This window comes from Salmo salar, chromosome 15, assembly GCF_965601325.2.
Source record: "Salmo salar chromosome 15, fSalSal1, whole genome shotgun sequence".
NCBI classification, from domain to species: domain Eukaryota; kingdom Metazoa; phylum Chordata; class Actinopteri; order Salmoniformes; family Salmonidae; genus Salmo; species Salmo salar.
In genome coordinates this window covers 10,530,286-10,556,733 of record NC_138305.1, presented here as the reverse complement: position 1 = coordinate 10,556,733, position 26,448 = coordinate 10,530,286, and the positions used below count along the sequence as shown (strand labels likewise).

The window sequence follows — 26,448 nt, the reverse complement described above, 5'->3', positions numbered from 1 at the left end:
TATTTCTATATGTCAAATAAAATAAAAAATATCTCAAACAACTGAAATGAATAATATTTGATATTATTAATTTCAAACAACGGCATGAGAGGTACTTATCAGTCCAAAATTGCATCCTCTCCATGCAAAAACATTTCTTCAAATTGAGAGTCCAAACTTGTCTCACAATCTGACTCATCTTCAAGTAACTCAGTGTCACTTTCTCTATCAATTTCGTCAATAATATCGTGTAGATCTGTATAACTGGACTTTGCCTTTGATTTTCCAGATTTACTCGCCATAATTCTTTCGATAAAATAGCGGAAAATGATCTCGACTCAATACTGCTAAGCGCAAACAACGTGGCTCCTTCAGGTAGAAATTTCAATGGCGAATGGCTGTGTTACGCTCGACTTTCGTTCAAGAGCTGGTCTTTCCGGATATAACCATTAGATATTGACGTTTACCTCAGCTCATTGGCTATCTACCAAGCTAGATTTCAAGACGATCAGTGGTCATTGGGCCGAAAAACAGTCAATCAATGAAGCACTGGTCATATCATTGGCGCGCAATGAGGTCATTGTTTGGTGTGTTCAAATCAGTTCCTTTCGGTCAATACGTCCCGCAAAAAGAAACATCAAGTATGGTTGTGTTACTAACAAACAGAGGATTGCAATGAAACCAACCATGACTGGATAAACATAAGATTAGTGTGAGTAATTACATCTAATGTTTCATCGAAAGTTGGAGACGGAATTCATGACACAAGCCGTTTACAAACTGTTTCGTGTTATGCTATAAAAATGGATTTTATCGAACAAAACTACTATTTATTGTGAAGATTGGGCCTTTTTGTATCGCCAAAAGAAGATCTTCAAATGTAATTGATTATGTAATTGCTATTTCTGACTTTCGTGACGCTAATGCTTGGTTGGAAAATGCTAGTAATGCTTGTGTGTGCGGGGCGCTGTCCTCAGATTAACAAGAAGTTAAGCTTTTAAATTATGTAAGATACATGTATTTACAAGAATGTTTAATATTACGAATGGTGTATTTACAATTTTTGCGCTCTGCAATTTCAATTGATGTTAGCCAGGTGGGACGCTAACGTCTCACCTAGCCTAGAGAGGTTTTAATGGTTAACCTCTCTGGGGTATGTGGGACGGCAGCGTCCCACTCGACAACAGCCAGTGAAATTGCAGGGCGCCAAATTCAAAACAACAGAAATCTCATAATTAAAATTCCTCAAACATACAAGTATTATACACCATTTTAAAGATAAACATCTTGTTAATCCAACCACAGTGTCCGATTTCAAAAAGGCTTTATGGCGAAAGCACACCATGCGATTATGCCTAGCCACAAAAAAACATACAGCCATTTTCCAGCCAAAGAGAGGAATCACAAAAAGCAGAAATAGAGATAAAATGAATCACTAACCTTTGATGATCTTCATCAGATGGCACTCATAGGACTTCATGTTACACAATACATGTATGTTTTGCTCGATAAAGTAAATATTTATGTCCAAAAATCTCAGTTTACATTGGCACGTTATGTTCAGTAAAGTTTTGCCTACAAAACATCCGGTGATTTTGCAGAGAGCCACATCAATTTACAGAAATACTCATCATAAACTTTGATGAAAGATACAAGTGTTATGCATAGGATTATAGATACATTTCTCCTTAATGCAACCGCTGTGTCAGATTTCAAAAAATATTTACGATGAAAGCACACCATGCGATAATCTGAGTACAGCGCTCAGCCACCAAAACAAGCCATACAGATACCCGCCATGTTGTGGAGTCAACAAAAGTCAGAAATAGTGTTCTAAATATTCACTTACCTTTGATGATCTTCATCGGAATGCACTCCCAGGAATCCCAGTTCCACAATAAATGTTCGTTTTGTTCGATAAAGTTAATCTTTATGTCCAAATTCCTCCATTTTTTTGTCCAGACGAAAAGTCAAAAAAGTTCTATTACAGTTTGTAGAAACATGTCAAACGATGTATAGAGTCAATCTTTAGGATGTTTTTATCATAAATAATATTTCAACCAGACAATTCCTTTGTCTTTAGAATTGAAAGGGAACCCCCTTTCAGCCAGACACCTGGTTCAAACAGCTCTTACTCTCTCCCCCTTCACAGTAGAAGCCTGAAACAACGTTCTAAAGACTGTTGACATCTAGTGGAAGCCTTAGGAAGTGCAATATGACCCCACAGACACTGTATATTAGAGAGGCAATCACTTGAGAAACTACAAACCTCAGATTTCCCACTTCCAGGTTGGACTTTTCTCAGGTTTTCGCCTGCCATATGAGTTCTGTTATACTCACAGACATCATTCAAACAGTTTTAGAAACTTCAGAGTGTTTTCTATCAAAATCTATAATATGAATATCCTAGCTTCTGGGCCTGAGTAGCAGGCAGTTTACTCTGGGCGCGCTTTTCATCCGGACGTGAAAATACTGCCCCCTACCCCAAAGAAGTTAAAGCATGGGTAAAGGATTTGCCTGTCGATGAGGATATTGTCTGGGAGAAATATATTTCACTCAAGGAACCCAAACCATCAGTTAATTCATTTAAAACTTTAAAGTTTGCTACTCTTGCCAATGAAAAAGTCATTAAAGTAGTTGGCAATATCAGTGGGTTTTGTGATGAATGAGCCATCTGGTTCAATGAATGATGGAGCGGAGTTTGCCTTTTTTCCCCCCATAAATGTCATTTTAATCTCTTTTACTATCATTCTTTGTCATTTTATCTGTTTCATAGTGTAGTTTCTTGTTTTTATTCCGTTTAGTCACATGATTTCTCAATTTGCAGTACTTTTGTCAGTCGGTTGTGCTGCCAGACCTATTTGCCATTTATTTTGCCTTATCCCTTTTAACCATACGATCTTTCAGTTCCTCATCATTCCTCAGGGGATTTAACAGTTTTTACAGTCATTTTCTTAATGGGTGCATGCTTATTTTTCTATCCAAGATGGCGTAGCAGTTCAGACGTCCTTTACCCTCCTCTTGTCGTGTCCCGTATATATATATATATTTACATATTTTTCTTCGCATTATCTTTTTACATTTTTTCTTCTAAAACTCAACCTCAAAGCACTCTCCTGCAACCCGCCTCACCAATTTAAAAAAGAAAGTATTATTTACCTCATCCGAAATCCACAACAGAAGCTAGCCTGAGGTTAGCCATTTTCACTGGCTAATGTTGGAGTTCAGCTAGCCACGGTTAGCTGTCCTCAGCTATCCATTAGCTCGAAAAGCTGTCGCCAGTTTTTGTACAGCGCGACTCAGACCAGAGCACACTGGACCTACTCTCTCTCCTTTCCCCGATTTCTACCGCAGGCTCTGGACATTTACACCTGGATCTTGCAGCTAACTAGCTGCTACCTGAGTGACTATTGGCAACGTCGGTCCCGGAATTAACACACATTATTCCGGAGCTAGCCAGCTGAAGAGTTCCGTCAGCCACTCGTGGGCTTTTCCTGAGCTAGCCAGCTGAAGTGTCTCCTGGGCTACAATCACCTATCCTGACCTGCTTTACTGCCGATGCGGAGCCCCATCGGGCCTTCACGACTGGACCACCGACGTTATCTGCCCGAGGGAGTTATCCAACTGGCCCCTCCGTCGCGACGTAACCTGATCGCCCATCTGCGGCCCACTAATCGTTAATCGTTAGCTGTCTTATCGGCTGCGATCTGAATAGGTCTATCGGACACTTTTCTTGGGCCACTATAACTAACTATTTTGCCAACTTGGACTGGTCCCCCCTTCCACACGGAACCCCACTAACCCACAGACGGAAACGCACGAGGTGGCTAAAAACAGACCTCCCTCCATCTTCCACCAGCTTGCTACCTATGGCCCGGCTAGCTGTCTGAATCTCACTGGACCCTTATGATCACTCGGCTAAGCATGCCTCTCCTCAATGTCAATATGCAATGTCCATTGCTGTTCTGGTTAGTGTTTATTGGCTTATTTCACTGTAGAGCCTCTAGCCCTGCTCATTATACCTTATCCAACCTCTCAGTTCCTCCACCCACACATGCTATGACATCTTCTGGTTTCAATGATGTTTCTAGAGACAATATCTCTCTCATCATCACTAAATGCCTAGGTTTACCTCCTCTGTATTCACATCCCACCATACCTTTGTCTGTACATTATACCTTGAAGCTATTTTATCGCCCCCAGAAACCTGCTCCTTTTTCTCTCTATTCTGGACGTCACAGACGACCAATTCTTATAGCTTTTAGCCGTACCCTCATACTCATTCTTCTCTGCTCCTCTGGGGATGTAGAGGTGAATCCAGGCCCTGCAGTGCCTAGCTCCACTCCTACTCCCCAGGCGCTCTCATTTGTTGACTTCTGTAACCGTAAAAGCCTTGGTTTCATGCATGTTAACATTAGAAGCCTCCTCCCTAAGTTTGTTTTACTCACTGCTTTAGCACACTCTGCCAACCCGGATGTCTTAGCCGTGTCTGAATCCTGGCTTAGGAAGACCACCAAAAACTCTGAAATCTTCATCCCTAACTACCATGTTTTCAGACAAGATAGAACGACCAAAGGGGGGGCGGTGTTGCAATCTACTGCAGAGATAGCCTGCAGAGCTCTGTCCTGCTATCCAGGTCTGTACCCAAACAATTTGAACTTCTACTTTTAAAAATCCACCTCTCCAAAAACAAGTCTCTCACCGTCGCCGCCTGCTATAGACCCCCCTCGGCCCCTAGCTGTGCTCTGGACACAATATGTGAACTGATTGCCCCCCATCCATCTTCAGAGCTCGTGCTGCTAGGTGACCTAAACTGGGACATGCTTAACACCCCAGCCATACTCTGGACGGTTCTGACTTAGAATATGTGGACAACTACAAATACCTAGGTGTCTGACTAGACTGTAAGCTCTCCTTCCAGACTCACATCAAACATCTACAATCCAAAGTTAAATCTAGAATTGGCTTCCTATTTCGCAACAAAGCCTCCTTCCCTCATGCTGCCAAACATACCCTCGTAAAACTGACCATCCTACCGATCCTCGACTTCGGCGATGTCATTTACAAAATAGCCTCCAATACCCTACTCAATAAATTGGATGCAGTCTATCACAGTGCCATCTGTTTTGTCACCAAAGCCCCATATACTACCCACCACTGCGACCTGTACGCTCTCGTTGGCTGGCCTTCGCTTCATACTCGTCACCAAACACACTGGCTCCAGGTCATCTACAAGACCCTGCTAGGTAAAGTCCCCCCTTATCTCTGCTCGCTGGTCACCATAGCAGCACCCACCTGTAGCACGCGCTCCAGCAGGTATATCTCTCTGGTCACCCCCAAAGCCAATTCCTCCTTTGGCCGCCACTCCTTCCAGTTCTCTGCTGCCAATGACTGGAACGAACTACAAAAATCTCTGAAACTGGAAACACTTATCTCCCTCACTAGCTTTAAGCACCACCTGTCAAAGCAGCTCCCAGATCACTGCACCTGTACATAGCCCATCTATAATTTAGCCCACACAACTACCTCTTCCCCTACTGTATTTATTTATTTTGCTCCTTTGCACCCCATTATTTCAATTTCTACTTTGCACTTTCTTCCACTACAAATCTACCATTCCAGTGTTTTACTTGCTATATTGTATTTACTTTGCCACCATGGCCTTTTTTGCCTTTACCTCCCTTATCTCACTTCATTTGCTCACATTGTATATAGACTTATTTTTCTACTGTTTGTTTGTTTTACTCCATGTGTAACTCTGTGTTGTTGTATGTGTCAAACTGCTTTGCTTTATCTTGGCCAGGTCGCAATTGTAAATGAGAACTTGTTCTCAACTTGCCTACCTGGTTAAATAAAGGTGAAATAAAAAATAGAAAAAAATAATTTAAAAAATACACATCGTTCATCAGGGCTCTGTGGCTGTATGCTCTCACACACATACACACACACACACACGCTCATCCCTGTCCTTCTCTCTCAGGGCTACACGTCGTTCTGGAATGACTGCATCTCGTCGGGGCTGCGTGGCTGCATGCTCATAGAGCTGGCTATCAGAGGACGACTACAGCTGGAGGCCTGTGGCATGAGGAGGAAAAGCCTACTCGCCAGGAAGGTAGGTAATCCTGACCAACCAGCTGTTCTATGTTTATGACTGTGTGTTCACTAACCAATGATCGTTGTGTGTGTTGCCAGCAAGGTGTTGCACATCCTTATCTATAGTCGGATTACATGACATTACAACACTCCTGTCCTGTGTTGCGCAAACAAAATAAAGCCACGTTATGCTGGATGAGGTAAGAGAATAAAGCCACGTTATGCTGGATGAGGTAAGAGAATAAAGCCATGTTATGCTGCCACATTATGCTGGATGAGGTAAGAGAATACAGCCACGTTATGCTGGATGAGGTAAGAGAATAAAGCCATGTTATGCTGCCACATTATGCTGGATGAGGTAAGAGAATACAGCCACGTTATGCTGGATGAGGTAAGAGAATAAAGCCACGTTATGCTGGATGAGGTAAGAGAATAAAGCCACGTTATGCTGGATGAGGTAAGAGAATAAAGCCACGTTATGCTGGATGAGGTAAGAGAATAAAGCCATGTTATGCTGCCACATTATGCTGGATGAGGTAAGAGAATAAAGCCATGTTATGCTGCCACATTATGCTGGATGAGGTATGAAAATAAAGCCACGTTATGCTGCCACTTTATGCTGGATGAGGTAAGAGAATAAAGCCGCATTATGCTGGATGCGGTAAGAGAATAAAGCCACGTTATGCTGCCACATTATGCTGGATGAGGTAAGAGAATAAAGCCGCATTATGCTGAATGAGGTAAGAGAATAAAGCCACGTTATGCTGCCACGTTATGCTGGATGAGGTAAGAGAATAAAGCCACGTTATGCTGCCACATTATGCTGGATGAGGTAAGAGAATAAAGCCGCATTATGCTGGATGAGGTAAGAGAATAAAGCCACGTTATGCTGCCACGTTATGCTGGATGAGGTAAGAGAATAAAGCCACATTATGCTGCCACATTATGCTCTGTTTACAGTTGATTGACAACTTTACCACGGGTACGAGCGTAGAATCCTTTTTTTAACAGTAGCCTAAATAGAAACGTAAACGTCTCTGGTTCTGGTGCCTGGGCTCCAGTGTTGTTACCATACCAGAATTTCTACTTCGATACCAATACCAGGTTTAGTTTCACGATACCAAAAAAATTGTGTATTAGCCAAAGTCACAGAAACTCGGCTACTGCTCTGTTTAATCGTTGAGCATCTTTGAGTTCAGTATCATTACATCTGGGAAGAAAAAAAAAATTATGGCCAATTTTTTTTGAGAAACAGCCATTGTATGCATTTTAATTTAATCAATTATACAATCATGCTTGATTAACTTGAAAGGTAAAGCAAAATGTAGCCTAGTTCTATTTACAATACAGGTGAATGCATATTATTCAATAGGAGTAGTGTGCATGTATGGAGTTATTAACCTTCATTTAACTGATTTCATGGGGCTACAGATGACAATCCCTTTTAATTTAACACTTCTTTTATTGGCTAATTGCTAGCAGAACATATTATTTTACTTTACTAAACAACATATTATTTTATTTTACTAATCAACAACATTTTACATAGAATAAGCAATTTCTCTCCGCCAATCAGCAGTCATTTGTATAAGGGCTTGTTGAATATCCTTCCCTATAAGCGTGCTGAAAGTCTACTGTCAATGTGTTTACTGTAAAATAGCGTTGTTTCTGGTCAAACACCATTTTCCACAACATTTTACAAAGGTTTGGTGATAGGCAGATTGGTTGGGTATTTGAGCCAGTGAAAGGGGGCTTTACTATCCTTAAGTAAGGAAATAACTTTTGCTTCCCTCCGGGCCAGAGTGCACACACTTTTCTAGTAGGCTTAAATTGAAGATGTGGCGAATACCGTCTGTTATCATCCTCCAGTCATTTTCCATCCAAGTTGTCAGACCCCGGTGGCTTGTCAATGTTGATAGACAACAATCATTTTTTCACCTCTTTCACACCTACTTTTAAGGAATTCAAAATGCCTTGGTCAAATGTTTTATTTCTTCATGAAGAGTAATTATTATATATATATATATATATATATATATATATATATATATATATATATATATATATATATATATATAATTATTATTTTTTTATTATTTTTTTTTTAAATGAGGGTATCCATCGGACCTTTTCCGTGACAACTATAAACATATCGCAGATTATTCACTTAATAGTACGCGAGTCCCCTGCACATTCAAAGGAGTTTTCACTGCTGAACACTTGACAGTCCAATGCAACAAAACATTTCCCTGCGCTACCGGGGACTTAGATGCTTCCTCCATGGCCGCGGACACCCCTACGTACCGACCCAGCTCTGTGTTCAGCGTTTTGGTGTAGCTGTGTGTGCCCCAGTGTCTGTAGTTGTGGGAGATACAAAACATTATAGTTACAGCATGTATTAGCCAACAAATGGAGTCACACTAACACGCTGGAAATAAGGACTTTCCTGTATTAGTACTATAGAGGGCGTTGTCTGAGTTGATCTCTTGGTAGCCAGGTAGTAAAGCGTCAGGGGTGGAAAAAGTTGAATGAAAAAATAAAGCGAGGGGTGGGGGTGGGGGGAGGGAACGACAACGTTGGTTAATGTGTTAAATGCATAGTTTTTTATTTAAACGGTTATTAAAAGTTAAAAAAAAAAAAAAATACGAAAGGTTTAGCAGGTAGCCCAAGTCGCAACAAACGGAACAGCAACACGACTACGCGGAAATGTGACGTTTTCCCACGTGAGATGAGAAGTCAATGGCGCACACATGGGCATAGAAGGACAAGGAGGGTGTATGTGGCAGGATTGGGGGTTGAAAACGCGAGGTCAGGGACCGCAGCAAGGCACATTTGGTGCTGTGACATCAATGCAAAATGTCATCTAGCAACAAATCAAGGCGCCAATAATGGATCTCACTGAACAATTGTAGGCAACACTAGCTGTGAGATTCCCCCCCCCCCCCAAACCAATTGAAGCCAGTTTACTCCGTGTAGAGACCCCCCCAGGTAAGGCTATATCTCCTACCATTGTGCCCTTGAGCAAGGCACTGAACCCCATCATTGGCTCCTCTCCAATGTGAGTTGTGTTGGGCTGGGAGGTTGAGAGCAGAGCAGAAGACACATTTCCAATGGAATATTTTAGACAAATGAAGTTCTCTGCAGGTGATCTGGAAGCCATTGAATGGCAGTATCGTTGTGTTCTGATTCTGACTGTATGTAGCCTATACCCTAGTTGGATTCTGACTGTATGTAGCCTATACCCTAGTTGGATTCTGACTGTATGTAGCCTATACCCTAGTTGGATTCTGATTCTGACTGTATGTAGCCTGTACCCTAGTTGGGTTCTGATTCTGACTGTATGTATGTAGCCTGTACCCTAGTTGGATTCTGACTGTATGTAGCCTGTACCCTAGTTGGGTTCTGAATCTGACTGTATGTAGCCTGTACCCTAGTTGGATTCTGACTGTTTGTAGCCTATACCCTAGTTGGATTCTGACTGTTTGTAGCCTATACCCTAGTTGGATTCTGATTCTGACTGTATGTAGCCTATACCCTAGTTGGGTTCTGATTCTGACTGTATGTAGCCTATACCCTAGTTGGATTCTGACTGTATGTAGCCTATACCCTAGTTGGGTTCTGATTCTGACTGTATGTAGCCTGTACCCTAGTTGGATTCTGACTGTATGTAGCCTGTACCCTAGTTGGATTCTGACTGTATGTAGCCTATACCCTAGTTGGATTCTGACTGTATGTAGCCTGTACCCTAGTTGGATTCTGACTGTATGTAGCCTGTACCCTAGTTGGATTCTGACTGTTTGTAGCCTATACCCTAGTTGGATTCTGATTCTGACTGTATGTAGCCTGTACCCTAGTTGGGTTTTGATTCTGACTGTATGTATGTAGCCTGTACCCTAGTTGGATTCTGACTGTATGTAGCCTGTACCCTAGTTGGGTTCTGACTGTATGTAGCCTGTACCCTAGTTGGATTCTGACTGTATGTAGCCTATACCCTAGTTGGGTTCTGAATCTGACTGTATGTAGCCTGTACCCTAGTTGGATTCTGACTGTATGTAGCCTGTACCCTAGTTGGATTCTGACTGTATGTAGCCTGTACCCTAGTTGGGTTCTGATTCTGACTGTATGTAGCCTATACCCTAGTTGGATTCTGACTGTATGTAGCCTATACCCTAGTTGGGTTCTGATTCTGACTGTATGTAGCCTATACCCTAGTTGGATTCTGACTGTATGTAGCCTATACCCTAGTTGGGTTCTGATTCTGACTGTATGTAGCCTGTACCCTAGTTGGATTCTGACTGTATGTAGCCTGTACCCTAGTTGGATTCTGACTGTATGTAGCCTATACCCTAGTTGGATTCTGACTGTATGTAGCCTGTACCCTAGTTGCGATTCTGACTGTATGTAGCCTGTACCCTAGTTGGATTCTGACTGTTTGTAGCCTATACCCTAGTTGGATTCTGATTCTGACTGTATGTAGCCTGTACCCTAGTTGGATTCTGACTGTTTGTAGCCTATACCCTAGTTGGATTCTGATTCTGACTGTATGTAGCCTATACCCTAGTTGGGTTCTGATTCTGACTGTATGTAGCCTATACCCTAGTTGGATTCTGACTGTATGTAGCCTGTACCCTAGTTGGATTCTGACTGTATGTAGCCTATACCCTAGTTGGCGTTCTGACTGTATGTAGCCTGTACCCTAGTTGGGTTCTGACTGTATGTAGCCTATACCCTAGTTGTTCTGATTCTGACTGTTTGTAGCCTATACCCTAGTTGGATTCTGATTCTGACTGTATGTAGCCTATACCCTAGTTGGGTTCTGATTCTGACTGTATGTAGCCTGTACCCTAGTTGGATTCTGACTGTATGTAGCCTATACCCTAGTTGGATTCTGACTGTATGTAGCCTGTACCCTAGTTGGATTCTGATTCTGACTGTATGTAGCCTGTACCCTAGTTGGGTTCTGATTCTGACTGTATGTAGCCTGTACCCTAGTTGGATTCTGACTGTATGTAGCCTGTACCCTAGTTGGATTCTGATTCTGACTGTATGTAGCCTGTACCCTAGTTGAATTCTGACTGTATGTAGCCTATACCCTAGTTGGATTCTGGCTGTATGTAGCCTATACACTAGTTGGATTCTGATGCTGACTGTTTGTAGCCTGTACCCTAGTTGGGTTCTGAATCTGACTGTATGTAGCCTGTACCCTAGTTGGATTCTGATTCTGACTGTATGTAGCCTATACCCTAGTTGGATTCTGATTCTGACTGTATGTAGCCTATACCCTAGTTGGGTTCTGATTCTGACTGTATGTAGCCTATACCCTAGTTGGATTCTGATTCTGACTGTATGTAGCCTATACCCTAGTTGGATTCTGATTCTGACTGTATGTAGCCTGTACCCTAGTTGGATTCTGATTCTGACTGTATGTAGCCTGTACCCTAGTTGGATTCTGATTCTGACTGTATGTAGCCTGTACCCTAGTTGGATTCTGATTCTGACTGTGTGGTTCTGTTGTCTCCAGGTGATCTGTAAGTCAGATGCTCCGACAGGAGACGTGCTATTGGACGAGGCTCTCAAACACGTGAAGGAGACCCAGCCCCCAGAGACGGTGCAGAGCTGGATCGAGCTGCTCAGCGGTGAGTGTTAGAGGTTTACTGTTAACAGAGTGGGCTCAGCCACCAGAGGTTTACTGTTAACAGAGTGGGCTCAGCCACCAGAGGTTTACTGTTAACAGAGTGGGCTCAGCCACCAGAGGTTTACTGTTAACAGAGTGGGCTCAGCCACCAGAGGTTTACTGCTAACAGAGTGGGCTCAGCCACCAGAGGTTTACTGCTAACAGAGTGGGCTCAGCCACCAGAGGTTTACTGCTAACAGAGTGGGCTCAGCCACCAGAGGTTTACTGTTAACAGAGTGGGCTCAGCCACCAGAGGTTTACTGTTAACAGAGTGGGCTCAGCCACCAGAGGTTCACTACTAACAGAGTGGTCTCAGCCACCAGAGGTTTACTGTTAACAGAGTGGTCTCAGCCACCAGAGGTTTACTGTTAACAGAGTGGTCTCAGCCACCAGAGGTTTACTGTTAACAGAGTGGGCTCAGCCACCAGAGGTTCACTACTAACAGAGTGGTCTCAGCCACCAGAGGTTTACTGTTAACAGAGTGGGCTCAGCCACCAGAGGTTTACTGTTAACAGAGTGGGCTCAGCCACCAGAGGTTCACTACTAACAGAGTGGTCTCAGCCACCAGAGGTTCACTGTTAACAGAGTGGTCTCAGCCACCAGAGGTTTACTGTTAACAGAGTGGTCTCAGCCACCAGAGGTTCACTGTTAACAGAGTGGGCTCAGCCACCAGAGGTTTACTGTTAACAGAGTGGTCTCAGCCACCAGAGGTTCACTACTAACAGAGTGGTCTCAGCCACCAGAGGTTCACTGTTAACAGAGTGGTCTCAGCCACCAGAGGTTCACTGTTAACAGAGTGGTCTCAGCCACCAGAGGTTCACTGTTAACAGAGTGGTCTCAGCCACCAGAGGTTCACTGTTAACAGAGTGGTCTCAGCCACCAGAGGTTCACTACTAACAGAGTGGTCTCAGCTACCAGAGGTTCACTACTAACAGAGTGGTCTCAGCCACCAGAGGTTTACTGTTAACAGAGTGGTCTCAGCCACCAGAGGTTCACTACTAACAGAGTGGTCTCAGCCACCAGAGGTCTACTGTTAATAACAGAGTGGTCTCAGCCACCAGAGGTTCACTACTAACAGAGTGGTCTCAGCCACCAGAGGTTCACTGTTAACAGAGTGGTCTCAGCCACCAGAGGTTTACTGTTAACAGAGTGGGCTCAGCCACCAGAGGTTTACTGTTAACAGAGTGGGCTCAGCCACCAGAGGTTCACTACTAACAGAGTGGTCTCAGCCACCAGAGGTTCACTGTTAACAGAGTGGTCTCAGCCACCAGAGGTTTACTGTTAACAGAGTGGTCTCAGCCACCAGAGGTTCACTGTTAACAGAGTGGTCTCAGCCACCAGAGGTTTACTGTTAACAGAGTGGTCTCAGCCACCAGAGGTTCACTACTAACAGAGTGGTCTCAGCCACCAGAGGTTCACTGTTAACAGAGTGGTCTCAGCCACCAGAGGTTTACTGTTAACAGAGTGGTCTCAGCCACCAGAGGTTCACTGTTAACAGAGTGGTCTCAGCCACCAGAGGTTCACTGTTAACAGAGTGGTCTCAGCCACCAGAGGTTCACTACTAACAGAGTGGTCTCAGCTACCAGAGGTTCACTACTAACAGAGTGGTCTCAGCCACCAGAGGTTTACTGTTAACAGAGTGGTCTCAGCCACCAGAGGTTCTACTGTCTAACAGAGTGGGTCTCAGCCACCAGAGGTTCACTGACTTAAACAGAGTGGTCTCAGCCACCAGAGGTTTACTGTTAACAGAGTGGTCTCAGCCACCAGAGGTTCACTACGTAACAGAGTGGTCTCAGCCACCAGAGGTTTCACTGTTAACAGAGTGGTCTCAGCCACCAGAGGTTTACTGTACGGTGGCCAGCCACCAGAGGTCCGGTGGCTCAGCCACCAGAGGTTCACTGTTAACAGAGTGGTCTCAGCCACCAGAGGTTCACTACTAACAGAGTGGTCTCAGCCACCAGAGGTTTACTGTTAACAGAGTGGTCTCAGCCACCAGAGGTTCACTGTTAACAGAGTGGTCTCAGCCACCAGAGGTTCACTGTTAACAGAGTGGTCTCAGCCACCAGAGGTTCACTGTTAACAGAGTGGTCTCAGCCACCAGAGGTTTACTGTTAACAGAGTGGTCTCAGCCACCAGAGGTTCACTGTTAACAGAGTGGTCTCAGCCACCAGAGGTTCACTGTTAACAGAGTGGTCTCAGCCACCAGAGGTTTACTGTTAACAGAGTGGGCTCAGCCACCAGAGGTTCACTACTAACAGAGTGGTCTCAGCCACCAGAGGTTCACTGTTAACAGAGTGGTCTCAGCCACCAGAGGTTTACTGTTAACAGAGTGGTCTCAGCCACCAGAGGTTTCACTGTACTAACAGAGTGGGTCTCAGCCACCAGAGGTTCTACTACATAACAGAGTGGTCTCAGCCACCAGAGGTTTCACTGTTAACAGAGTGGTCTCAGCCACCAGAGGTTCACTACTAACAGAGTGGTCTCAGCCACCAGAGGTTTACTGTTAATTTTTTGGGGCTGAGACCACTCTGTTATCATTATTTATATCTTCTCTTTGTTGTAACTTTAATGAGTTACAGAGTTATTCATTGAGCTGTATCTAAATATATTTTCTAGTTATTTACATATGTACAAGAGTAATTTTATTAGATTTCATGTTAAGGAGATTAAGAACTATGTACATATTTCTGTTTTATTGGTTAGTATTGAATTACGCTGTTGACTCCAAGTACCAGAATGCCTTGCGACCGGAAGTTAACTGCCACGTTCTCGTTTTTTTTATGTACAAGTGACAAGCGATTATCCTGGCTTTTGCTATCAACTTTATTTTATTGTTTTATAGAATCTAAAGTGGTGAAATGTAATGTGAGCAGGTATTATTACTAAAAGAAGCTTTCATCTCACAACCGACATCCCGAGTCATTACTTTGAAGATAGTTATTTTATACTCTTATCGTGCCACCGATCATACTCCCATGTACGCCTACTGTAAAGATGACGTGGGACAGAGCATCTTTTCCATCGTATTGATTTAAGTCATTCACTCAGACGGACAGGCTTTGTTGCCTGAGACCTCAGGAGGAAGTGGTACTCTATTGGCTGGCATCTCTGAGATCCAAAAGGGCATATAAATGCTTCTGGACAAGGTTAGGTGGAGTCTCAGCCAGGCCAACCACCAAACCAGAGGTTCAAAGTGTCTAGGTTGTTGAAAAACACAGGAGGAAATCAGCTCAGCCAACAAGGGATTTGACATCTGAAACGTCATGTTTTATGTTACCAGGCCAGGTCTACTGTTTGACAAAAACGTAGTGCAATGATGTAGTCACTTAACCGTGTGGCAGAGTCCATACCCACGCCTGAGTCCAGGATTTCCACACCTCTGGATTGGTATAAGCCTAGTTGTGATAGTAGGCTATATTCCGTTTTCTTATTTTCTTTTTCTTTTATGGATTTAAACTAATGTTTATGGCCACATTTTTTGGGTTGTTGTTTTGATTGCACAACTTGTACATCTGATGTTTTGGCTGTATTTCTGTTGTTTTAGAATTCCTCTGAAAACGACCTGACTCGTAGTCATAGCAAACATTCGAAGCCCACATTGTGCGGCCTTGCTACTGTTGTAACCATCATCTGAGCCAAGCTGCCCTTGAACGTCAAGTTCTCCGTTTGATTGATTTGATTAGAAATGTATTTTTCACTTGTTTTGCACACTTGCCTCTTAGTCTTTCCAGCCCAAACTTGATTTGAAGTGTTTAAAATGGCAAGACTTTTTACAATAAAAAAATAACACAACTAATGAGATACAACAAACCAAAAGGCAATACAATGGAATAAGTACTTGCGCTCGCGCTCTCTCTCTCTCTCTCTCTCTCTCTCTCTCCTCTCTCTCTCTCTCCTCTCTCTCTCTCTCTCCCCCCCCCCCCAGGCCTTTTTATTTGACTGTTATCGAGTTGTGGACATGTGTTACATCGACAACGCTGCTTTGCGGTTTGAACTCTGCATCAAGCTTAACATCTCTCTTCTCTCCCCCTGTAGGTCTTACCACCACTCTTCTCTCCCCCTGTAGGCCTTAACACCACTCTTCTCTCCCCCTGTAGGCCTTAACACCACTCTTCTCTCCCCCTGTAGGCCTTACCACCACTCTTCTCTCCCCCTGTAGGTCTTACCACCACTCTCCTCCACCCTGTAGGTCTTACCACCACCTTACCACCTGATTGCTGACAGTCCCAAAATGTTTTGCTTGTATCCGCAATGGACTAATGAAACAAATGCCTGTCCCCATTCCACCATAGGTCTTAACACCTCTGTTCTCTCCTCCCCTGGTGGTCTTAACACCTCTGTTCTCTCCTCCCCTGGTGGTCTTAACACCTCTGTTCTCTCCTCCCCTGGTGGTCTTAACACCTCTGTTCTCTCCTCCCCTGGTGGTCTTAACACCTCTGTTCTCTCCTCCCCTGGTGGTCTTAACACCTCTGTTCTCTCCTCCCCTGGTGGTCTTAACACCTCTGTTCTCTCCTCCCCTGGTGGTCTTAACACCTCTGTTCTCTCCTCTCCTGGTGGTCTTAACACCTCTGTTCTCTCCTCCCCTGGTGGTCTTAACACCTCTGTTCTCTCCTCCCCTGGTGGTCTTAACACCTCTGTTCTCTCCTGCCCTGGTGGTCTTAACACCTCTGTTCTCTCCTGCCCTGGTGGTCTTAACACCTCTGTTATCTTCTCCCCTGGTGGTCTTAACACCTCTGTTCTCTCCTCTCCTGGTGGTCTTAACACCTCTGTTCTCTCCTGCCCTGGTGGTCTTAACACCTCTGTTCTCTCCTGCCCTGGTGGTCTTAACACCTCTGTTCTCTTCTCCCCTGGTGGTCTTAACACCTCTGTTCTCTCCTGCCCTGGTGGTCTTAACACCTCTGTTCTCTCCTGCCCTGGTGGTCTTAACACCTCTGTTCTCTCCTGCCCTGGTGGTCTTAACACCTCTGTTCTCTCCTGCCCTGGTGGTCTTAACACCTCTGTTCTCTCCTCCCCTGGTGGTCTTAACACCTCTGTTCTCTCCTCCCTGTAGGTGAGACGTGGAACCCTCTAAAGCTGCACTACCAGCTGAGGAACGTGAGGGAGCGCCTAGCCAAGAACCTGGTGGAAAAGGGCGTGCTGACCACGGAGAAACAGAACTTCCTGCTCTTCGACATGACCACTCACCCACTCACCAACAACAACATCAAACAACGCCTCATCAAGAGGGTTCAGGAGGCCGTGTTGGAGAAATGGGTCAACGACCCGCACCGCATGGACAAGCGGCTGCTCGCCCTCATCTTCCTGGCCCACTCGTCTGATGTCCTGGAGAATGCCTTTGCCCCTCTGCTGGACGACCAGTATGACCTGGCCATGAAGAGAGTACGGCAGCTCCTGGACCTGGAGCCGGAGGGGGAGAGCACGAAGACTAACGCCAATGAGTTGTTGTGGGCCGTGGTGGCCGCCTTTACCAAGTGACCTGACCTACCACCTTCAGACAACATAGGGTTGGTTGTTTAATGACGACGATGGTGGTGGGTATGGTGTGAAGGGAGAGGGAGACGACAGGACAGCTTGGCGTGGGACAGAGAGGAGAGGGCTAGTTCTGACTTGAGTTCACCTCCACCTAGGCTTTCTGAACAGAATAGACCGCTCCAGACCTGTCCAATGATTTTTTTATTTTTTTTGTTTTCTTTCCTTGTAGATAACTCTCTCACTCCTTCCTCCATCATGGTATTTTGTGTGTCTGCGAGATGCCATTTAAATCGCTGACTTTTACAACAACAACAACAAAAACTCCCCTGTGATGGAGAAACGTTTTGGATACTGGACTGACTGAAATATAATGATTCAATCATTCTTCTCTCTTCCTCCCTGGACGAATGTCTTTCTTCAAAGTATGTTATGTATTCTCTCCAGGTATCTAGCTCTAACTCACTTTAACATGTATTAATCCACTGGTGTTCAGTGATGTACATGCAGATTCCATGTACGTGAAACATAGTAACCGTTATATGAATACTAGAGAATTATTCTCCTGACAAGTTTCTTTTTTTGGGGGGGGGGGGGGGTGGGGCGGGGATTTGATTTCCTCTCCGATGTGATGACGTCATGGTGACATGGTCTGACGTTTCCTGTTTCTGATTTACACTCATGTTTTATGAACGAAAGCTTCTCTCATGAACGTGTTTGAGTTCCAGGTAAATGTGAGAGACCAAGGGCTTCATCTGAATTCTACCTTACTACATATATATATATATATATATATATATATATATATATATATATATATATATATATATATATATCTCTTAGTGTAGTAGTGTACTATATAGGGAATAGTCTCTCTGTTACTTTTCAGATGAACTAAACCCTTTAGGCCAGTCTTTGGTCTCAAGAGTTCTGCTGAGGTAAATACATCTGCATTCATAGGTTCGGTTTGCTCCGACACCCAAGAGTTCAGTCTTGTCTGTTTCGACTGGGAAGCATAAGGTAAGCTTGTGTCTATCTAGCTGGGAATCATCTTTTGACCAGGCCCCCCTAGTGCACTATAGAGGGAACAGGGTCCCCCTAGTGCGCTATAGAGGGAACAGGGTCCCCCTAGTGCGCTATAGAGGGAACAGGGTCCCCCTAGTGCGCTATAGAGGGAACAGGGTCCCCCTAGTGCGCTATAGAGGGAACAGGGTCCCCCTAGTGCGCTATAGAGGGAACAGGGCCCCCCTAGTGCGCTATAGAGGGAACAGGGTCCCCCTAGTGCGCTATAGAGGGAACAGGGTCCCCCTAGTGCGCTATAGAGGGAACAGGGTCCCCCTAGTGCGCTATAGAGGGAACAGGGGCCCCCTAGTGCGCTATAGAGGGAACAGGGGCCCCCTAGTGCGCTATAGAGGGAACAGGGGCCCCCTAGTGCGCTATAGAGGGAACAGGGGCCCCCTAGTGCGCTATAGAGGGAACAGGGCCCCCCTAGTGCGCTATAGAGGGAACAGGGTGCTATTTGGGATGCAGACATTCGTCTGTGCCTCAGCCTTTCTTCAGTGTCTACGTTTCTGTCCGTCCGTCTGAAAGTGATTCCGTAACCAAGAAACAGCTCCAATGATCCAGTACGGAATAAAAGGATCATCTCTTCTAGAACTTTCACCTGACTATCATGTTTCTTGAAGTCATTCAGTTTATTTTTGTAACTTTCTCATAATCAATTTGTCATCGGTTGTGTCTGTTCACTCCAAAAGGTCTGAAATTAATAAAACAAATCTAAATTATGGATGGGCCCACATTCCACTTTATTTGTTTTTGTATATAGTTCTAGAGATACTTTATGTATGTATTCAACCTCCAACTGAGTTGCTTGGTTAGTAGCTATGTTTGAACTGGGAATGCAACTTGCCTGCATTCTAAGGGCAGGGATTTTATCCTGCCTCCTGTTCTGAACTCGTATGGTCACTGTCAGGCCATAGGACTTGGTAAGACCTCACAAACACCCTGCTTCCTGTTCTGAACTCGTATGGTCACAGTCAGGCCATAGGACTTGGTAAGACCTCACAAACAACCTGCTTCCTGTTCTGAACTCATATGGTCACAGTCAGGCCATAGGACTTGGTAAGACCTAACAAACAAAAGTAGTGCACTATGTAGGGAATTGGTTGCCATTTGGGACTCAAGCCAATGACTTCTTCAAGACGTTGTGTGATGTCGTGTTTAAACGATCATCATTTAAGGGGGGGCAGGGTAGCCTAGTGGTTAGAGCGTTGGACTAGTAACCAGCAGGTAGCCTAGTGGTTAGAGCGTTGGACTAGTAACCAGCAGGTAGCCTAGTGGTTAGAGTATTGGACTAGTAACCGGAAGGTTGCATGGTTGAATCCCCGAGCTGACAAGGTAAAAATCTGTCGTTCTGCCCCTGAACTGTACTGTTCGTAGGCCGTCATTATAAATAAGAATCTGTTCTTAACTGACTTGCCTAGTTAAATAAAGGTTAAAAAAAAAAAGCCTTTGACCAATCACAATATCTTGCTCTTAATTTCATCTGATCAAAACATTCATCATTATTTATGCAATAACTTTTTGGTACTATGTTATTTCTTTCTTTCTTGGATTCTGTCTGTTTTTGTTTCCAATACATGTTCTATTAATTGGCATTGCTTTTACAGTAACTAGCTACCACATGGTAATTAATGTATGTAGCAGACACACGGGGTTCATCAATCAATATATGGTGATTCAAGGGGACATGTCATAATGATATTGAGCTTTACAGGTATCAGAAGTTAGTCTACTATAACGTTCTGAGGGTTTGTCCCAAATGGCACCCAATTCTCTATATAGTGCACTTAACTGGACCCTAACATTTACATTTAAGTCATTTAGGAGACGCTCTTATCCAGAGCGACTTACAGTAGTGAATGCATACATTTTTCATACTGGTCCCTCATGGGAATCGAACCCACAACCCTGGCATTGCAAGTGTTAACCAAGCGAGCCACACGGGACCCGTGGTAGTTGTGGTCAAAAGTAGTGCACTATATAGGGAATTGGGTGCCATTTGAGACAAACCCTCAGAATGTTGTAAAAGTTTAACTTCTGACACCTGAAAACCTCAATATCATTAATATCAATGTTGTGATTATAGGAGGAGACGCTAGCTAGGGGATGTCTGTTGTGATTATAGGAGGAGACGATAGCTAGGGGATGTCTGTTGTGATTATAGGAGGAGACGCTAGCTAGGGGATGTCTGTTGTGATTATAGGAGGAGACGCTAGCTAGGGGATGTCTGTTGTGATTATAGGAGGAGACGCTAGCTAGGGGATGTCTGTTGTGATTATACAGTCGTGGCCAAAAGTTTTGAGAATGACACAAATATTAATTTTCCACCAAGTCTGCTGCCTTAGTTTGTATGATGGAAATTTGCATATACTCCAGAATGTTATGAAGAGTGATTTGCCATGCAAATGAACTGAATCCCCAAAAAACATTTCCACTGCATTTTAGCCCTGCCACAAAAGGACCAGCAGACATCATGTCAGTGATTCTCTCGTTAACACAGGTGTGAGTGTTGATGAGGACAAGGCTGGAGATCACTCTGTCATGCTGATTTGAGTTCGAATAACAGACTGGAAGCTTCAAAAGGAGGGTGGTACTTGGAATCGTTGTTCTTCCTCTGTCAACCATGGTTACCTGTAAGGAAACACATGCCGTCATCATTGCTTTGTACAAGAAGGGCTTCACAGGCAAGTGTATTGCTGCCAGTAAGATTGCACCTAAATCAACCATTTATCAGATCATCAAGAACTTCAAGGAGAGCGTTTCAATTGTTGTTTTTGCCTTGCTCGAGCCAAAACAGCCCTGTTGGTTGGTACAGTCTGTTAGTTCCACTGTACATTTTAAAGATGCAGTCTGTTAAATTTTTGGCTGGGTGTATTGAACCACCTAGCATGACTTGGAAGTGAAGGGTCTTTGTGAGTCTACTGCACGCTGATTCGCTAGGAATCAACCGGGCCTAAATGGGGAGGGTCTACTTCAACCTGAATAACAAACGCTTGTTTTCGTTTTCCATTGCAAAACATTTTGCTGCGATGTGCACTAATGAAGACTACCCAGGTAAACCATGGGTTTGTTTCTCTCTCTGTAGAGAGTACTGTCTCTGGACCAGGTAAACCGTGAGTCAGAGGCAGGCAGAGTGCATGACCTCTCTCTTGCCCTGACCATGCATGTCTTTACCTACAATGGGATTCAAACTCACCAAAATTACTCTGGTTTGACAGGTTCCCCTCCATTTTTCGCCGCAAGCTTTTGGCAAACTCCAAGCGGGCTGTCATGTGACTTTTACTGGGGAGTGGATTTCTTCTGGTCCCTCTACCATAAAGGCCTGATTGATGAAGTGCTGCAGAGATGGGAGAACCTTCCAGAAGGACAACCATCTTCACAGAGGAACTCTAGAGCTCTGTCAGAGTGACCATCAGGTTCTTGGTGACCTCCCTGACCAAGGCCCTTCTCCCCCGATTGCTCAGTTTGGCCGGGCGGCCATCTCTATGAAGAGTCTTTGTTGTTCCAAACTTTTTCCATTTAATAATAATGATGGGCACGGTGTTCTTGGGGACTTCAATGCTGCAGAAATGTTTTGGTACCCTTCCCCAGATCTATGCCTCTACACAATCCTGTCTTTGAGATCTACGGACAATTCAGTCGACCTCATGGCTTGGTTTTTGCTCTGACATGCACTGTCAACTGTGGGACCTTTTTATAGACAGTTGTGTGCCTTTCCATATCATGTCCAATCAATTGAATTTACCCCAGGTGGACTCCAATCAAGTTGTACAAACATCTCAAGGATGATCAATGGAAACAGGATGCACCTGAGCTCAATTTCAAGTCTCATAGCAAAGTGTCTGAAAACTTATGTAAATAAGGTATTTCTGTTTACATTTTTTATAAATTAGCAAACATTTAAAAAAAAAAAAAAACGTTTTTCTTTGTCATTATGGGGTATCGTGTATAGATTGAGGAAATGGTTTTATTTAATAGATTTTCAAACAAGGCTTTAAAAACTGGAAAAAGTCTTGGTCTGAATACTTTGAGTGCACTGTAGCTATATACACTACTGGTGAAAAGTTTTAGAACACCTACTCAAGGTTGTCTTTATTTTTACTATTTTCTTACATTGTAGAATAATAGTGGAGACATCAAAACTATGAAATAACACATATGGAATCATGTAGTAACCAAAACCGATTTTTTTTAAAATAGCCACCCTTTGCCTTGACAGCTTTGCACTCTTGGAGTTCCCACATATGCTGAGCACTTGTTGGCTGATTTTCCTTCACTCTGAAGTCCGACTCATTCCAAACCATCTCAATTGGGTTGAGGTCGGGGGATTGTGGAGGCCAGATCATCTGATGCAGCACTCCATCACTCTCCTTCTTGGTAAAATAGCCCTTACACAGCCTGGAGGTGTGTTGGGTCATTGTCCTGTTGAAAAATGATAAATGATAGTCCCATTAAGCCCAAACCAGATGGGATGGCGTATCGCTGCAAAATGCTGTTGTAGGAAACCAGATGTAGAGGCTGAGGTTGGAGTGAGCTGGGTTGAGACAGGGTAAACAGGTCCGGAGGGACATCCAAGGGAGTGATGGTGAGCTGAATCCAGAGCAGGGTAGCAGGGTGGTGAGATATGGAACAGGAGACGGGTACCAGAGTCAGAGCGGCAAAATGAGCAGTGATTACAATCTGGCAGAGTGGAAGTGGCAGGACTGAGTATTTGTAGAGGTCTTGATTATGGAACGGGTTGCAGCTGGTGGGGGAACTGCTCTGACTCCAGCACACCTGTCTCCAACCACACAATCACACACAGAGAGAGAGAGAGAGAGGGAGAGGGAACTGGGGGAATGGCTGCAGGTCAATGAGACACCGGATGTCCACTAGGGGGTGTAGCAGGAGCAGATGTGACAGTTGAGATGTGTTTGTTTCTTGAACTCTGTGAGGTATTTATTTGGGCTGCCATTTCTGAGGCTGTTAACTCTAATAAACATATCCTCTGCAGCAGAGGTAACTCTGGGTCTTCCTTTCCTGTGGTGGTCCTCAAGAGAGCCAGTTTCATCATAGTGCTTGATGGTTTTTGCGACTGCACTTGAAGAAACTTTCAGTTCTTGAAATGCTCCGTATTGACTGACCTTCATGTCTTAAAGTAATGATGGACTGTCATTTCTCTTTGTTTATTTGAGCTGTTCTTGCCAAAATATGGACTTTGTCTTTTATCAAATAGGGCTATCTTCTGTTTACCCCCCTACCTTGTCACAACACAACTTATTGGCTCAAACACATTAAGAAGGTAAGAAATTCCACAAAAGGCACACCTGTTAATTTAAATGCATTCCAGGTGACTACCTCAAGAAGCTGGTTGAGAGAATGCCAAGCGTGTACAAAGCTGTCATCAAGGCAAAGGGTGGCTATTTGAAGAATCTTAAATATAAAATATATTTTGATTTGTTTAACATTTTTATGGTTACTAAATGATTCCATATGTGTTATTTCATAGTGAAGACAAAACTATTATTCTACAATGTAGAAAATAGTAAAAATAAAGAAAAACCCTTGAATGAGTAGGTGTTCTAAAACTTTTAACCGGTCGTGTACATAGCTACCACTTTTGCTCAGCTCAACAGGCACATCGGTATGCAACAATACAGGCACATCGGTATGCAACAATACAGGCACATCGGTATGCAACAATACAGGCACATCGGTATGCAACAATACAGGCACATCGGTATGCAACTATACAGGCACAACGCTATGCAACTATACAGGCACGCGGAGCCCGCCGCGGTATGCAACAATACAGGCACAGCGGTATGTAACAATACAGGCACATCGGTATGCAACAATACATGCACATCGGTATGCAACTATACAGGCACAGCGGTATGTAACAATACAGGCACAGCGGTATGCAACAATACAGGCACAGCGGTATGCAACAATACAGGCACAACGCTATGCAACAATACAGGCACAACGCTATGCAACAATACAGGCACATCGGTATGCAACAATACAGGCACATCGGTATGCAACAATACAGGCACAACGCTATGCAACAATACAGGCACAACGCTATGCAACAATACAGGCACAACGCTATGCAACAATACAGGCACAGCGGTATGTAACAATACAGGCACATCGGTATGTAACAATACAGGCACAGCGGTATTCAACTATAGCAAATTAATTTGAACTAGACGCCATAAATGTGATTTATACAAATTTACAAAGCTCCTTCCCTTGAAGTGTGTGTGTGTGTGTGTGTGTGTCTTGCTGATTCACTGTAGCCTACTGTTTCCACTAATGATACACAACATTTCAGATGTACATTTGCCATTTGAATGATAAGGTCACTACCCACAGTGGAGAGCAGTGTATTATTGATTGAGCCGGTGTGAACTTTGCATCTCGCTGCGTTAACACCGGAGATTGGTTTAACCTTATCTAGAGACGCCCAGCTCCAAGAACCCAGTTTTCCTCTGAGTGTGTGTGTGTGTGTATATCTAACTATCGCTCGCTCAATATCACTGCTGTTCTTTCAGAGTTGACCCCCCCCCCCTCGACATCTGGTCCACAGCTGGGTCAGGGCAGGGGTAGTAATGGATCTCAGAGCAGACACTTGTGAAGAGATAAGGCCAGAGTAATGGATCTTGGCGTAGTAGACAGCAGAACATTTGGCCCCACAAAAGAGTGAGAGAGAGAGAGAGAGAGAGAGGGAAGATGTGAGAGAATGATAGAGAGAGGAAGAGGAAGATGTATGTTAGAGTGAAAGGAAGATGGAAGAGAGACTGACAGAGAGAGAGGAAGATGTGAGAGAGGGAGAGAGACTGACAGAGTGAAAGGAAGATGTGAGAGGGGGAGAGAGACTGACAGAGTGAAAGGAAGATGTGAGAGAGGGAGAGAGACTGACAGAGTGAAAGGAAGATGTGAGAGAGGGAGAGAGACTGACAGAGTGAAAGGAAGATGTGAGAGAGGGAGAGAGACTGACAGAGTGAAAGGAAGATGTGAGAGTATGTTTTTAAAAATATATATATATTTGACCTTTATTTAACCAGGTAGGCAAGTTGAGAACAAGTTCTCATTTACAACTGCGACCTGGCCAAGATGAAGCAAAACAGTGCGACACAAACAACAACACAGAGTTACACATGGAATAAACAGGAGTACAGTCAATAACACAATAGAAAAATCTATATACAGTGTGTGCAAATGTAGTAAGATTAGGGAGGAAAGGCAATAAATAGGCCATAGTGGCGAAATACTTACAATTTAGCATTAACACTGGAGTGATAGATGTGCAGATGATGATGTGCAAGTAGAGATACTGGGGTGCAAAAGAGCAACAAAAAAATAATATGGGGATGAGGTAGTTGGGTGGGCTATTTATGGGTGGGCTATAATTATAGATGGGCTATGTACAGGTACAGTGATCGGTGAGCTGCTCTGACAGCTGATGCTTAAAGTTAGTGAGGGAGATATGAGTCTCCAGCTTCAGTGATTTTTACAATTCGTTCCAGTCATGTTAGAGAGAGACTGACAGTGAGAGAGAGGAAGATGTGAGTGTATGAGAAAGAGAGACTGAGAGGAAGATGTTAGAGATGGAGAGCCCAAACACACTAACAAGATATCATTACTCAATGTCATGTCTAGCTTTAGGGCAAGTGACCTAAGATTTCCTTTCCCCAAAGTGGATCAGAGAAAGATTAAACAACCATGTTAACCATTACACTACACTAGACCAGGTATTCCTAAACTGGGGCTGGGCGTATGCGCAATGCAGTCGGTGGTACACCAAATAAAAAAGTGATTCACATTAAAAAAAAATTTATAATAAGTGTTTACATTTTTTTTTTTTTTAAATCACATTTTCAAACAGTCCGTTTAGTAAGGCCCGCGTCTATAGACGCATACCAGCTCTACTGGTAGTACTGCTACTACCAGCAGTACTACACCTGCACCTGTCGACGACACAAGTTATTCTGCTTCCACGAGCACATCCAATGCTACCATCAATAACTCTACGTTTGTTGCTAGCCCAGCTAGCATGGACACTGACAGTTGTGAATCTGATGCAGCCGAAGAGCTACTGCCCCCTTACCCGGGAAAGCACCGAACAACAGACCGGGACGTTGGACCATCGAAGAGGCGCAAATATGATAACTACATTGATTTGG

General features: G+C 44.0%; 1 protein-coding gene across 1 annotated transcript in view; it reads left to right on the top strand.

The window, feature by feature from the left end:
- golph3a (golgi phosphoprotein 3a) overlaps positions 1 to 19,001 on the top strand; it is a 29,106-nt gene extending 10,105 nt beyond the window's left edge. The window contains exons 2-4 of the mRNA XM_014143536.3: positions 5,960 to 6,091; positions 11,594 to 11,708; positions 16,797 to 19,001. Of these exons, the coding sequence (XP_013999011.1) occupies positions 5,960 to 6,091; positions 11,594 to 11,708; positions 16,797 to 17,221 (672 nt within the window). The 3' untranslated portion in view covers positions 17,222 to 19,001. The remainder of the gene's footprint in view (positions 1 to 5,959; positions 6,092 to 11,593; positions 11,709 to 16,796) is intronic.
- Positions 19,002 to 26,448: the final 7,447 nt, after the last annotated feature.